At 38.2% G+C, this 17,032-nt stretch overlaps 1 protein-coding gene across 1 annotated transcript in view; it reads left to right on the plus strand.

Annotated features, from left to right (window-relative positions):
* LOC131689113 (uncharacterized) overlaps positions 1-17,032 on the plus strand; it is a 106,678-nt gene that overhangs the window by 68,297 nt on the left and 21,349 nt on the right. The window contains exon 2 of the mRNA XM_058973949.1: positions 4,763-5,718. Coding sequence (XP_058829932.1) covers positions 4,801-5,718 — 918 coding nt within the window. The 5' untranslated portion in view covers positions 4,763-4,800. The remainder of the gene's footprint in view (positions 1-4,762; positions 5,719-17,032) is intronic.

Consider the following 17,032-nt stretch of genomic DNA (forward strand, 5'->3'; position numbering starts at 1 on the left):
AAATAAAATATTTTTTTCGAGCAATTTCATCACAAGATGGCGGCTCTGCAGCATTTTCACCTCATGCGCGTTCTTTGAAAGGGATCCATGGTCGGAAATCTATCTCCCGTGATTTTTTACCTAGCGCCAAAAACTAAAGTTTTTCTGATTCCTTATGTCAATAGCGATGTATGTAGGATTTTTTCGATATTTTGATTTAAAGCGAAATGGCGCAGTTTTGAGTGATAAAACGTAGAAAATGTCATAAAAATCTACACAAAATTGTTAATCAATAAATAGGTAAGCAATAAAAAAATTTAATCCTGCGTACGTGACTGGAGAAATCAATTTTGAATATACTGTGAAAATTTCAAAGCGACCAAAAATCATTTGTTCGAGTTACATTTCCGGCCAGTGGTTTCTAGAAAAACGCGGGTAAGGTTTGCAGTGCACATGGGTTATACATAAGAAGCGTTGCGGCAAAATTGAAAATTTCTCGACAAACGTATGATTACGTCCAGAATTTGAATTTTGACAGTTGGCTTACACGCCGTAATCATATGTTTGTCGAGATTTGTATATTTTTGAATTGTTTTCGTTCTCCAAAACATGGATATCATTTTTTACATCCTAAAGCACATTTTAGACTAATAAATAGAAAATCGATTGTTTTAAATTTTTACAGTGGAGTAACCACTTAAACAATTTATTATTTAAGATCCATAATTGACTAAAACGATATTTTGCTAATAATGGTGCATACTATCGAGAACGTTATAGAGTTGTATTGTTAGGCGCTAGCCACTCCAAGGGCTTGAAGAGCTTCTCTAACATTACACTTAGTAGTCAGTTCAGCCAAATCTGACAAATTAAATCCAAATTAAATCAAATGCTTATAGAAAAAGAGTGGAAGCTTACATCTTTTGAAAAGTTTGTATCAGTTGCTGTTCTGCAACACATGAAAAATACCATAAACATGATTTATTTGCTTCAGATAATTATGTCGTCCATGGAATGGAAATCTGAAATTATAGCCTGGTGGGGCTTATTATACCATTCTACCCAACTAGTCTACTAACCATGCATATAGAATTTGGCAGACCTACTTTGCTGAAAATGAAGTAATTCAAATTTTCAGCATGACTACCCAATCAAGCCTGAAATACCAAAAGTCCAGTAATTTTAAGTAATAAAAATTATAATTAGTTTTTTTCCTATAGTCTGCCATCTGTCTGATAATGAATTGACAATTATAAATTTACAAATTGAACCTGATACTGGATGCAGACAAAATTTCTTGGACCAATCGTTCTGAATTTTGCACAATTCTTCTTCTTCTTCACATCATTGCCCAGGCAACTACAAGAGCTTTTTGCAAACTGCTAAATATTATTACTTTACAATAACATGTTAATCGTTGTTTTAGCAATAATCGGACTTTGGTTTCAAAGTACTACGAAAAAATCGAAAATCGACCAAAAAATAAAAGCTCCCTTAACTACTTGTGAAATGCTGTGAAAAACAACTGTGCAAATGTCTCAACGTTTGGTCCAGTAGATTTTGAGTTATGGTGTACAGTTTTCGATGTGGCGCCTGACTGAAAAGACAATCTTTGCATCGAAAAAAAATTAAAGTATCCAATTTTTTGCCGATTATACCTTACACAACCCCCCTTAAGTTCCGACACGATTTAAGCGATTTTTCCGTATTCAACTTTTTGCGTAATTTTGCCAAGTCATCTGTCTAGTTTCAGCTTTCACAGCTCTTTCATACCCTGTGCATATCTGTTCTATCATAAAGAATTAAACAAAAAATTGTACTACAGCGGAAATGCAAATCGTTCAAGATATGCTAGAAAATTATAAATTACGAAACAATACAAACAAGCTCCGATAACATTTAAATAACGATCAAAATGATAATATTTGTAACAGTTTGTTTGCCGTCATATTTAAAAGTGTTACTTAGGCTATATGGCATGGCTTCATTTACAATTTTTATTCAATCTTAGTTTTGAACTCTTTCGAAAGCAGTAAAAATATAAATAAACTTCCACTTGCTTATGGTGTTCTTTGAGAGAAGATACAACTAGAAAAGGGAACAAATTGTGATTATATATTCTTTTCCTCATGTTAAAATAACTAAAACAATGTGAGCAAGCTAAACTTCACTCATTTGATAGCCATAGGTAAACTAACGAACGAAAACAATTTTCATCTCTGAATCCAATTATAAAATTTCGTTCGACAGTTTTTTTCAATATGATTCGACTTCTGCTAACCTACAATATAACTCTTCGATGTGGCATTTTGAAATGAGCGTGTAGCACCTTCTAGATATAGGACGATAAAGAATATTTAAAAAAGTGCATTTAAAATTCGATTACACTTGTTTTTCGTACGGGATAAAACTTGCTTACTTGCCCTCATATGATTTTTGTGCAACATGGGCCATAATATGGCACATAAAGTTCGAAAAGTTGATTCAAATTATTGAGATGTATGCAAGAGGAACATGGCGGCCTCTTACACTGTTTTCATTTGGCTTCAGGATGCAGCCATTTCTGTAATGACAGGTACTAACGTCTTAGGCCGGCCTAAACTCGGGCCTAAAATCAAAGATAGTACCGTGTGGCGGTACCAACTAGATTCAAGCTTACCGCTATAAATGTACTAAGAAAATAAATATTTTACATTAAATAGCATAGTGCTACGTCTACAGTTCTTGCAACTCCATAGGGCTGCCTCTTGTAGTTTTTTGCTTTAATATTTCCTAAAAAACAAAATGCACAGCTACTACGTGGTTCCAATTCGGAATATGATCGAAATATTTGCAATTCATTTTACACATTTTCGAAATGTTTTTGGCATTCAAGAGACGCTTGCAAACCTTGTTCTTGCATTCAAAGCAAAAGATTACTGTTTTGATTGTACCTATGCGCTTATTTCGAATTATACGCAGGATCGGGTCATCATTATTCTACAGCGCCCACAGCAGACGAGTTTTTGCGTCGACTCCGCGTCTTAATGTTCTCACCGCCCGGAGAAAACGGTACCCAATCAGCATCCCTACGCTACGTGAAGCTAGATTGCGGTAGCAAATTTCCACCGCGGGGCATTCTCGATTTTGGATAAATTTTTATATTCATTGAACATATACTGAATATGTGATAATCGCAAAAAAAATAACACTTCCATCCCGAGGCACCAACTGGAACCAGTTATCCGCCTGATCGTCAAATCCAGAAGTGCGAAAGAAAAGGGCAAACGGTGATAATAAATTCAGCTACCGAGTTACGCTGAGGAGACTTGGAAAGAAATTACCCGCATCAATGCTGCAGTCGTCACTGCGTTGCCGCACACTGATGTGTTCTCCGCTGCAGGGCAAATTTCGAGACACCTCAATATTATGTTGCGGTTTTCTTTATTTCATTTCAATCACTCAATTCGGAAGGGAAGTTTTCTTGTCGTTTGTTGTTATCCCAGCAGGAAAACCGTCAGTAGCTTATGCGGAAAACCTGAGGGGGTCTTAAGATAATTGTTTCGCAAGTATACGCAATAAGTTTTTCAACGACATAAAACGGTTAACATTAAACCTACCTCGATTTCTTAGCTCGATCGTCAATTGATTTAATTGGTTATCAATTTTTGTCTCGATTCCATACCGGTGCTAATCATTGTTCACTATGACAATCGAGATCGATGAGAAAAAAACTAATCCAAAGACAGTTTTCCCGCCGGAATAAATACCGGCGAGATAAAATTACGTCAATATGAAAATTAAATTTTAAAAATTCAGCAATAAGTGTATGCAAGTTTGAAAAATTCAGTTTGCCATCCTTGTTTTCGCTCACTGCCCGAAGCACGGTCGAAACACTCGCATACTTGCCTTTATACCGGGCACTCGGACGGCGAGGAGGAAAAAAATACGACCGTTGTAGGTTATAATTTATTTAGCTTCATCTGTACATATAGTTTTCCCCGTTCATTTCCTCGATTCTGACTGCCACCCGCTCCCCCTCCGACCAGGATCCTCAACCAAGAAACGTGCGCGCATTTCATGAAACAAATTAGTCAAACGATTTTTTTTCTTTCACTAACTGTCCAGTTTTGTCTCCCGCCTCACATTTCGAGGTTTCACATTGGTCTCGAAATGTCCCGTCCGGTGTAAAAAGGAAACGCTTGGCAGCACCGGTCGTCACGGATCGAACACGACCGAGCGAGAAAGACAACCGGGGTAGCAATTTCTTTCGTTCGAAATGGAAAATTTACAATTTTCAGGACCCATTTGCGATATATCCTGGCTGCATGTATATCGACGAACTCCTATATGTTGCTGCTGGATTCGAACATGAATGACGACGATGACGTCCGGCTTGGCCTGGCCGTACACAAAAGTGAAGGAAATTGCACACATTGAGTCACACAAAGAGCGAGAGTCCAATTGGAAATCGAATAAACATTCCAAAACACGGCGATGGCGGCGAAGTCGGGGCAACCTGATGGTCACCGGAGAGAAAGGAACCAGTTTTTGAATATTCTATCGACTACAAGCAGTAATAATATTAAACTGCAATTTTTCATTCAAATCGAATTACGGCGACTCTTGGAGGTACGGTTGTACCACCTCTGGGCAATCGCAAACGATATTTTGTGTTATGAATATATTGTGTTTGGTGCTCTGCTGAAAGTTTCTAAACGTTGGGGTTGTTTAATTTTAAATTTAGTGTTGCGTGATTTTCTTGCTTTCATTAAATTTTTACTTTTTCTCCTCTCGCTTTCAGCATCCTAGCCGATGGTATCAAGCAACTAATCTTCAAAAATGTTCTTCAATGGCGTAGATCCAATCCAGTCTTCTTCTACCGGTTTGGTCATGAATGCTAACCTGACCCCGGTGATGGCAGGGCAGATTCAGGAGCAGCAGTTCTGCCTCCGTTGGAACAACTATCACTCTAACCTGTCGGCGGTCTTCGATCAACTGTATCAAAATCAGTGCTTCGTAGATGTTACTCTGGTTGGCGAAGGACGTTCAGTTAAGGCACACAAAATGGTCCTCGCCGCTAGCAGTCCCTACTTTCAGACTATTTTTTCGGAAACTCCCTGCAAACACCCGGTCGTAATCATCAAGGACGTTAAATGGGAAGAACTAAAAGCTTTGGTCGAGTTCATGTACCGAGGGGAGATAAACGTGGGTCAAGATCAGATTCGGCCATTGCTCAAACTGGCCGAAATGTTCCAGATTCGCGGGCTGGCTGATGTGAAACATGAAGATGTTCAGGTACCAATGCCGGAAAACAACGTCGAGCAATTCACGGTGTATACTGCACTGAACGTTGATACCAGTCAGCTACAGCAAACCGTTCTCACCGAAGATCTGGACAACGTTTCCAATGGGAAGCGAAAATCAAAGGACCGAGAACTAGCCAGGAAGCAAACTCTCGAAACATTGCACGTTCCCGTTGAGTGGCCCAACGACGAAGAGTTGAAGAAGGTAGCTGAGTTTAAACCGAAGCAGTCACGTAAACGGAAGCCAACCTCTGCCTCGAACGAAAACTCGATGAATAGTTTCGATCTGTCGACGAATCAGTATCACAGCGAAGATCCATCCACAGCGGTTCCACTGGGAGCAGTTACGGTTCCGCCTCCAGCTACTGTGATGATTGATTCGGCGGGGACTTTTCAGCCGGAGGAAGATGGCGCCACGAAGATGAGCTTTCTGCAGACTACTCTGGAAGATGACGTAAGTATTATATGGCGTAGCTAAATACATGTTAGGAATTCGACCGTGAGAAAAACGAAAATTATAATTGCAAGCTGTACGAAATTTGTTGAGGAATTTTACAATGGGTTATTGTACAAAACACGTACAAAAATGTTACGGAGATTTTATAGGAAAGTTATGAAAACGTTCTCAAAAATATTATTAAGTTTTTATTCTATTTCATCGAACGATTCTTTCGATTAACTAATTTGCGAGCAACTTATAATTAAAATGAGAGCTGCATCGCGAGAACCTTTAGTAGTCTTTCGTCAGATTTACAAAATCTTTAAATACGTTGTACGAAGCCTATTCGTAATAGAATCACAGATGTATTTTCGCGAAAATACATTTTTACGTTCAATAATATGGCATGCATTCTTAGCCCTAGAACGTTGCACTTGCGTTTTCCACCCTGAAACGTTGCACTGGGGTACAAACGTACCCCACACGTTTGATCGCAATTTTCGCTGGTGAAAATGCAAACAAAAGAAATGTATAAAACACCCAGGTTTCTTTTATGCGTTTTTTGCACGGTTTTTTACGAGGTTTTTTACGCTGATTTTCCAATTAACGCGCTTTTTTACGCGGATTTTTCAATTAACGCGTTTTTTTACGCGGATTTTTCAATTAACGCGTTTTTTTACGCGGATTTTCCAATTCACGCGGTTTTTACGCGGATATTTTCCAATTAACGCGGTTTTGCAAAAAATATTCTAAGTCCTTTTAAATGCAAAAGACTTAGAAGATTTTCGGAAAGATGGAAGAGACGGGTCTGGAAGACTCCTTATGGCCCTCACCCCAACAATATGGGTGTTTTCGGAATGGTCTTGACGAGTAGTAGACAAAGATCGATGTTTGACGCCATTTTGAATTCCAAGATGGCGACTTCCGGGGTAGCCACATTTACTATAATCCAGTCAATATGAGTGTTTTTGGAATGATCTTAACGAGTAGGTTCCAAAAATTGATTCTTGGCGCCATTTTTAAATCCAAGATGGCGATTTCCGATTTCGCGAAATTCGCTATAACTCAATAAATATTGGTATTTTTGGAAGTTGAAGTTGTAGTACAAATAGTTATAATTAAACAGTTAAAATCTTTGATTTCAAAATGGCGTCAAAAATCGATTTCTGGCACCTACTCTACAATACCATTCCGAAAATACCCATATTGTTAGGGTGTGGGCCATAAGGAGTCCTCCAGACCCGTCTCTTCCATCTTTCTTTTGCATTCATAAGGACTTAGAATATTTTTTGCAAAAACCGTGTTAATTGCGAAATCCGCGCAAAAAAAACTTCCAAAAACATTCTAAGTCTTTTGCTGAGAGTTTTTTTTTACGCGGATTTTCCAATTAACGTGGATTTTCCAATTAACGCGTAAAAAAACCTGGGTGCATCAATTTCTTCATTTTTCAATTGCGAAAACAGCTGTGTAAGATAAAGTACGGAATTTATTTAATCAATGATACATAAATTGGTTTGAACTAAAAGAAAGTGAAAAAATGCCGGTTTTTGGCTTTTTTTCACAAAATTTGCTATAACTTTGCGAATTTTTCACTGATTTGAAAAAAAAATGATTCTAAAAGTTGAAAGAATGGTCCAGGAACGGTATAAAATGGAATTTCGATATTTTTTAAAAAATGCAATCATTTTAAAGAATGAATGTTTTAAAATCGGGTTTTGGAAAACATTACGAAATGGGGTGTAAATTTAAATGAAAAAAAAAAAATTCTGACCAGTAATACATTGGCAACACGCAACGTTACTGTTACAGCAGTTACTGTGCGCAAATTATATTGGCGAGCCATTGTTTTGAACAACTATAAAAAAATGAAAATTAGCAAAAATGAGAACGATATTTTTTCTACTTCAAAATTAAATTCATTGAATAAATGATAAAAACGATTTTGTAATACTAAATGTTACTTACGTAGTAAAAGAACCAGTATTTAAACTGGTATTTTCACGAGTTACATTTTCACTGACAACACTAATGGCAACCGTACACAGGGGTACAAATGTACCCCACCCCAACTTTGACCCCTGCTTCCACGAAGGCTATAAGCAAGCTTGCTGTACCAACTTTTCCTACTCTTACTAGGAACTCTAAATTGAACTATGGTTAGGGTCCCAGGTCGGTAAATACCGAATTCTCGTCTTCAAACGACTCCAAAGAAGGCGTGGAGTACATCTGAACCCCAGTGCAACATTCTAGGGTTAAAAATGTTTTAAATCTTCCTAGCAGTGTTCAACAGTTCTTATAACATGGGCGAATAACCTTCAAGGTTAAAGCCTCAAATAAACGAAACAATGCAATACTAGTTCTTATAACACAAAATATGCGTGAAATCTACCTTCACGGATTTGAACCAATTTTAGGGGACAGTGGCATAGCCAGAAATTTGGTTTGGATGGGGGGGGGGTTTGATGAAAATTCGAAAATGCTTAAATTTCATGTAGGTTTGATAAATTTTTGAAAGTTCAGAAGCAAAATTGGTCTAACAGAAGTCTTATAATTTATTTTGGGGTAGGCGTAGCGTATTGGTAAATCGATTGCCTTGTACGCAGCGCACCTGGGTTCGAGTCCCGACCCCGCACATAGGGTTAGAAATTTTTTATAAGAGATTTTTCTAACCCGCAGAGGCGAATGACATTAAGGTTAAAACCTCTATAATCGAAATAAAAAAAATTATTTTATAATATGTCAAATAAGTCAAAGTATGAAAATAGAAAGTGCACTTTTCAAGTGGAATAAATGTTCAAAAACTTTTCTAACGGTCAAGATCACATAATTTCGAAAGCAACAATCTTTTAGTTTTAACAACCTCAAAAAAGTTTTCCAACATAAAAAAGCGCATCGTTTGATGTAATAATTTTGGTGATTAAATCTCCTATAGGTGATTGTGGAGAATCAACAAAATCTTCAAAAATAATAAGAGACTTGGTGTCTTCAGTATGTATTTTGTTTTATTGTAAGCTTCAGAGACTATCTTGACTAGAATGTGCATTATATTGTTTATACACAGCAGATGAGATTTATCAATTACAGCAATATCAGAATAACTTGTTTCAAAGGTTTTTTTTATCACATATAGTCTAATACAGTGAAGACCCGTTTTTATCAGCCCTTTGGTGAATTTTAGGCTGATAGAACGAGGACATTGACAAAAACGGGACATATATTTTTCTGTCTTTTTATGAAACCGAAGCCCTTAAAATATTCTTCTTTAGTCCCTAGAAATAGCCTCATAACCCTTTCTGATTATTTAGTTTGAATTTCCCTTAAGGGGTCTGACAGTGAAAAACTAATTTTTTTTTTGGAATATTTCGGATCTCTAACATAAGAAAAATACGCTCAAGAAATCTCTACTCGAATTCAACTTGGTTAGTCTGCTAGAGTCCATCAAACTACCAACTATCAATTTTCATATGAGGTTGTCAAAATCGGGTCAAAGAGCTGATAAAATCAGGGGCAGGGAAAATCGGGGGCTGATAAAATCGGGTCTTCGCTAAATTTCGAAATTCTGAATACACGGAGTATTCATGTCGTCAGCAAAACTAGCTATGAAATATCCTTAACAGGTTTTCTTTGGTTTGTTGTCAGGTTAGGGAAATTTCCAAAAGCTGACTTGCTAAAGAAAAAGAAAACGTCATTTTTCATTCATTTTCCTTCTACTTTCCAAAATATTATTGTCGTTGTTAACCACAATGAGTTTTTGTCTCAGCTCCAAGCATTCTCAAAAAAAATGCATTTTTAGCAAATACTGAATTGTAGGGTAAAAGGGTATAATACGTCCCACCAGGCACTTCTACTTCTTGGACTGCTGAATTACCTAAAAAGCAACGGTTGGAATATTCCACGCTCTCATTAGTACCGTTACGGTTTCGCATACGTCGGGCTATTCCCCAAATTCGCGCTGTCGAGAATCAAGCCAGCCAAAAAGCTGTACTCTTCCTCCGGAGGAAGTTCTTGGGTAGATTCGATGTTGTCGGATATCGCGGCCGCATAGCTCTTCCAATCGATATTTCGTGTGAGGTCATACGAAATATTGATTGTTTCCAATGGCTTTGAGCCGCTTTTGATTGAGACTGCGATCGGCAGATGGTCGATGTCGTGGGGATCCGGAATTACCTTCCACGTGTAATTTAACCGCAGCGATGTTGAGCAAAGGGACAAGTCTAAGGCACTCGGGCGCGCTAGAGGGGCAGGAATCCGTGTCATCTCACCCGTGTTTAAAATTGTCAAATTGAAGTTATCGCAAAGATCGTAAATTAAGGAAGACCGGTTATCATCATATAGGCAACCCCATGCTGTACCGTGAGAGTTAAAGTCTCCTAAAACTAGTCGCGGTGCTGGCAGGGATTCTAAGATGTCTTGTAGCCGTCGGTGCCCAACCGCGGTGTTGGGGGGAATATATATGGAAGCTACGCAAAGGCTTCTGCCTTCGGTTGTTACTTGACAAGCGACAACTTCAATACCTGTTATCGAGGGAAGGTTAATTCTGTAGAAGGAATAGCACTTTTTGATCCCCAAAAGTACTCCTCCATAGGGGGTGTCTCGATCCAGGCGAATAATATTAAAGTCGTGGAAGTTGAGATATATATCGGAAGTTAACCAAGTTTCACATAATGCAAATGCATGGCAATTCAAATTATTTATTAAAATTTTGAAGGAATCGATTTTCGGGATGATACTTCTGCAATTCCACTGTAGAACAGTGATCAAATCCGTGACCTCGTTCGATGAGTTAGCCATCGAAGGATACAATCGCTGAGAGGAGGGGCCATTTAGCAGTCAACTGCTTCAAAAATGTTCTCACTGTAGGGAGAAAAGCTAACATAAGACTTTTAATAGGATCAGTAATATTGAAAGTTTTTATTATCCAGTCCACTATGTCTGAGAGTTTTATAATTCCAGTGCTGTGATTACTCTCGAACTGAAACAAAGGAACACTTGGGATTTTTGATGTTTCTGGAAGTGCTGGGAACTCCTTCTCTGAGCTTAATCCTCCGAGACCAGGAGCTAATTGCTTCGGTTTGGTTGCAACACTTCCTATAGATGTTACTTTCGGAGCCCCGTCAAGGGACACCTTCTGGCCTTTACAAGGAACTTTAGGAGAGGAAATGTTCCTCCTCTTCCTATAACTTCTAGGCACCCTAGTAGATGTTCCCTCTTGTGGGTTACCAGCCTCGCCCTCGTCAGGAGGCAAGTGAGTATAGATGTTTGTTGAGGATGGTGGCGTAGCATTCTTTAACATTTCTGCGAAAGAATGTTTGGATCGTCCCGCAAGGGAACGTTTCAGTTTATCCCCGCGTAGTTTGTACGCGGGACATGCCGAGATATCATGCAGACTCTCCGCACAGTAAGGACACTTTTCGGCTTGCTTACTGCACGAATCATCTAGATGATTCTCCCCGCATTTTCCACAGCGGGCCTTATTGCTGCAATGAATGGCTGTGTGACCCAGTTGTTTACACTTTGTGCAATTCATGACCCGCGGCACAAACAGACGCACAGGCAGACGAACCTTGTGCAAGAGGACGAAATTTGGCAAAGCGGTACCAGCGAAGGTCACCCGATAAGAGTTTGATTGGGGGTACGTTTTTGAACCATCCCCCGCAACTACTACTGAGTGCAAACGTTTGCAATCAAGTATTTTCACTGGCTGAAGTAAGTGGTCTCTGAAACGGCCAACCCCGTACTTCAGCAGATCCTCGCACGTCAAACTCTCATCGGTTACGACCAGGGCAGGAAAATTTCGAAAAATGAATTGATTGCTGTTCGAAGCCTCACGAAGCACCTTCTCAAGCATACCACATGCAATCGATGAGTTTGACACAATCGCTGCGAACATTTAGGGGTAAAACTTATCTCTGCTCGGACGAAGCGAGCTTCGCATCTAGTTCGCTCTTTACAATGTTCGAAAAAGTTCACATTAACCTTAGAAGCACACATCGTCGAACACGAGGTAAGCTCTTGGCTCGTGGTTTTTGCGTTTTTGGAACATTTCCACAGAGTTTCGAAGCGATATTCGGTGAACACATATAAAGCGAATGCCTCGTTTATTTGAGAATCGCGAACATTGAAGTTTTATATCGCTTCAAGCATCAGCATCATGAGGCCACCGCGAACATGTTCGGTACGTGACTATCTGTGTTAAAATCATAAACTGTAAATCTTATTTTGAGTATAAATAAAATGGATTATTTTAAGATTATAATTTAGGATTTAGGGATTAGGTGCGTCGCATACCTTACCAATTTATGAGCCACGAGTTTGAATGAGCTTAGTGGTAGTGAAATTCAATTTTTTTTTTCGGAATACAATTATGTTTACTAGCTACTTTGATTGCAAACTCGTCTTTTCTTCTTCAATCGAAGTATATTTTCCCTGCCAAGGAGTTTAGGGTGAAGATGTATAAAGTATGTTTAAGGGGGTAAGGGTTTCAAAAAAAACTTTTTTGGTGAAATGACTCTTTTGGATGAAATGATACATTATAATGTACAAAAGTTTTGATCAATTCGCTTCGCCCAAATTTCTAAAAAAATCGCAAATAGTGTTTTTAACGCTAAAACCATTACCCCTCTCTTAATAATCTCCCTATCTAAAACAAATTCTTCCTAAAAAGAACAATTTTCGGATGGAATCTCACTGCTGACGTCCGAGTTCAGTTAGACGGCGAACTTCAGTTATTTGCATCCACTGAGGGGTAGTTAGGCGTAGTCCGTTGGCCTTTGTTGCGGTTTCTAACGTTCTTGCGCAACATTCCTAAATCGGCTAGTCATATTCACTCAATAATATGCGATGATTTGTGTGTTAAACGTTATTTTTAATTTTACCATATGAATTTATTAACAAAATACCTACATACTTGAATCCATTATTATTGTCATTAATTGAATTATAATTTCTTGGCATCTGTACCAAACCAAGAGGAAAGCTCCCAAATGATTTTTATAATATTGTTTTATAAGTTTATTGGTTGATTACCTAATCACAAGAGACAAAATATTTATTTCCAAACATTTTCGACAGAATCTGTTCACTTAATAAATGAAGTGTCAAACTTATTACATGTTCCACTTTTATGAAATTTATTTCCTGACTCCTGTACATGTGTTTTGTGATAAATAATGAGAAGGATATTTCAACTTGTTTGTATTGTATTTGTTAACTAATTACTGATGGAGAAACGCAAAGAACTTACAAACAATGTTCTAGTGATTGTTTTTTGTTGGAAATCCAAAAACAATTCTGAAAAGGACAAAATTTGGTTTATCTTCTCCAAGATGTAATCTTCTCTTATTTGACTTTTACTAATAAAAAATAAAAGAAAGAAATCTTTAGGGCCTTCTGTATTTTTTTTTTTTTTTGAATCAGTTATAGCCGAAATGCTTTATGTAAGGGAAATCTCGGAAAATGAGAAGCGAAATAAATAACTCCAAATAGAATGCAAGTCGTTCTAAACTCGAACTTTTGTCGCATTCCATATTTCTATATATTATTTTGAAGACCCATATTTAAGATCAATACAATAGTAATTCTTCAAAAGGGCTAATGAGACTTTTGTAAACAAACTTATTTCGCTGATTTTTCCGCTACAGAGTTGAATTTTATGAAAAATACACATGAATCAACATCTTTGCCCTTGGTAGAATCGATTTCAAATGTTTTCTGTGTTGAAATGATTACAAATTAAGAGAAATCAGCAAAACAAAAGTTTGTTCACAAATCTTATTAGCCCTATTCAAATGTTGATATGGAATAATAAAATCAATCAAGATCAATTTTGATTTTTTTTTTAATTTTGCGGTGGTGTAATCCCTTAAGTGGTTGATTTAACGGCTTCTTTCAAAATTTATCGAACCTACTCCCATTCGTTCTTTCGTTAGAGTAGTTTATGTTAAAGAGAGTGTACTAAATTAATAGGAACACTTAAATTTAGGAAGTTATGACCCTCGCTCCACAATGCAGTTTGCGACAGAATTGCTCAACTGAAAATTATTAAATGAAATGAATGAAAACAAACATTAGACTATAGCATTTTGTACGCATGCACTTCAGAGGTCCAAGGGTTACAATTTCTGTTCTAGTTCTCGGATCGCCAACACATTTTTTTCGATTTTTTGGCCCAGTTCTCAAGGGAAATCCAGTTTTTAACTTTTTGCATACATATTGCATTGAATGAAGAACTTAGATAATGTATTCATAAAGTATTAGTAATAATTCGATTGTCCGTTCATTTTAAAAGGCTATTTTCTATAACTTTACAACTGATTTAATTTCACTTTCAAAATTTCTCGAAATATCATGTTCTAAAAGTTCTCAACCGATATAATATTCGAAAACAGTTATAAAAATGTCTCATCACACTGGTAGATGGATTCAAAGCGTTTTTTTAAATAAGTGCACGAAAAAACATGCGCCCTTCTAGAACATACTTCTGAATCAAAATGGTTTTACTGTTAGTCGAAAACAAGATTTACAAAACGACCAGAACTGCCAAATATGAATCGGGAATGGTCGAGTTTATTGACATTCCCTATTTATTTCTAGGATTCATCATACACATCATGACGTTATTTATTTAACTGATAATCGATTTTTTCCTTTGAATGGATATCGATATCTTTATCCTCCAGAAACTGACACAGAAACATGACTAAGATAAGCGAGCCACTCAATACGTTGCGTACATTGTGTTTAACTTCATTTTCTAGCCCTAATTTATTTCATTTGAAAATTTATCCCCGCCCTGTCACGAAATCTTGATTTTATCCCTACTGGTAATATATCAGTAGGGTATCTTAAATAAACTTGTTACGTCACTTTTCAGTTAACCCCAGCATCCATAAGCTTCACATTGTCACAATTATTTTTCACCTATTCCACCCTTAATACAAGGCCTCTGTCTAGAATATACTTTTTTTGCATAACTAGTAGGTAGGTATTTGAATAAAGAAAACTAATATCGTCCGGCGAACATGTTAGCGATGGCCCTCGCGATGCTAAATTGATATAATCCTTCGGTGTTCGCGATTCTGAAATACTTCGAGGTAAACTTTTTTCTGTGTTCGCGAACATCGCTTCGAAGCTCCGTGTAACTGTTTCAAAAATATCGATCACACGAACCAAGAGCTTAGCTCGTGTTCGTCGAAAACTACGCAAAAGCTTTTACATATCTTTCCGAACATCAATGAAATGAACAAGAAGCTTCATTTGTCCTCGCCGAAGAGCATGCAAAAGTATCGCCCAAATGTCCGCAATTACGATGGTAAGCGATTGTGATGCGAAGCTTGTGAATACGAACCAGTAACGCAAAGCTTCGCGCTTTGAAAGTATTCGAACATAGGTTCGGTTCGAATATTTCCTGCCCTGGTTACGACGTCTTCGGATTGTACTTTTACAGCTGGAATATACACGTTATAATCCCGCGTAAAGTGCTCACAGCAAGCAACATCGTTTGCCTGCTTTGAGTTGGCTAGCAACACCCTTATCTTGTCCGAGCGGACCTTTGAAATTTCGGTCACAGCCGAGAACCCTTCCGTCAGGTCTTTAGAAATCTGAAGAAGATTCAGTGATTTAGTCTTGGGCCGAAAGAAGACCACAAATGGACCAGTTGAGAGTTCTGGATAGCATTTGGGCCGGGGTGGAGCCTTAGAAGTTGAACCCGATTCAACTTCCATTTGATCATCCGGAGAGGGAACCATAGAAAACGTCAACGCACGGGGTCAGCGCCCGCGCAGACGGAAGAAAGCAATAAATGTGTTACAAAAGACAAAAACCACTTAGCTTTAAACTGGTGTCCAACGACGAACCGATCCAGCTTATACAGCTGGTTATTGTTTAATCCTCACACGCGAACAAAAGACTGAGGACCGAACCGAACTGGCAAAATAACCTTGAATGCGGATTAACACTAATCTTTATCGCCACACACAGCACTACGGACTAGAAAAAAACAACCTCTGTCTCGATGGAGAGCTCGAAGACGAATGAGCTTTGATTTATTATTTCGAACAGTTTTGCTTCGAGCTTTAAAACTGGTATATGCTGCCATTCTCTTTGTCGCTTCATTTTTTTTAATTCCTTTATTCGACACGGCTCAATGCGTTAGCTTAGAGGAGCCATGGGTCTTTTATATATTTACGATATGCAAAAAATAAAAAATACAATACATTTTATTTTGAGCCTATAAGATCCCGTGCGCGCAACTTGCTATTGCGAGCGGAGATCTTTTTTCGCGTCGGGAAGATGTTCCTTCTTTCGTCAACTTCAGGGTTATCCACGTCTCTCTTGTTGTCGTTTACGCCCGTATCATCATCTTGATTACTGCCTTGATACTCGCGATCAGATGTTCTTCCTGGCTTCTTGCCCGTGAGGGTCACGAATATGAACACTCCATCCTTTGTGGTAGCTTCTTCACTGGTGGTATTAGTTGTTACGTTCGAATTACTTAACGCAGCGTTTGCATTTGTCATTATTGCCTTAACTGCAGCCACAAATTTGGCAACCGATTGTGGTTCAGGTAAAGATTGGGTGTTGGCATTTTTTTCTGCAACTGAGCTTTCCTTAGCTGTTTCTGGGCAGGGTTGTCCGTAGTGCGCCGTTTGTTCACAGAATTGGCACGTTTTAGTTTGTCCTTGATATGTACAAAGAGTTCACTGTGTAATGGTATCACCCCCTTCTGTTTTGTATTGCAGGGTAAGGTAAGAGGGAATGGGTTGGTCTACCCGCATTCTCACCACAAAGACACCATTTGAAATACCTGGGAAGTAGTTTCTCCATGTGTCCTCCGTAATAGATTCCACTGCTCCGAAATACGACATAAATCTTTTAATTGGCACTTTGCAAGTAAGTGGAGATAAATCGTGTAATTTAACTTATATATTTCCATTATCCATGTATATAGGGATCTTGATTTCAGCGTTGTCACAAACAAGCACGTGTTTTAAGTTGTTCTGCGAAATGAATCTTTTCGCCTGGGCGAATTTGTTGAAGGTTATCAGCACCGCATGCCTGACGTGCTCAAGCTGTATGGAGGTGACTTCCGAAAACCGAAGCTGCATTTTCACCTTCAGCAGATGTTCCACATCACGAATACTTGGTCTTATGCGAAAAGACCTGAAATCAATGGCTGTGTTAGGCCGAATAATCACGTTTTGTTGATGAGACTCAGTCATCATGATAGGTCACGCAAGAATAATTTTTTTTTTTTTTTTTTTTTTTTAATAGCCCGCCTCTTACCCCCACACCAAAAAGCTCACAAACGGAGCCCCCTGGTAGTGGACAC

Source organism: Topomyia yanbarensis, chromosome 3 (assembly GCF_030247195.1).
Source record: "Topomyia yanbarensis strain Yona2022 chromosome 3, ASM3024719v1, whole genome shotgun sequence".
NCBI lineage: Eukaryota > Metazoa > Arthropoda > Insecta > Diptera > Culicidae > Topomyia > Topomyia yanbarensis.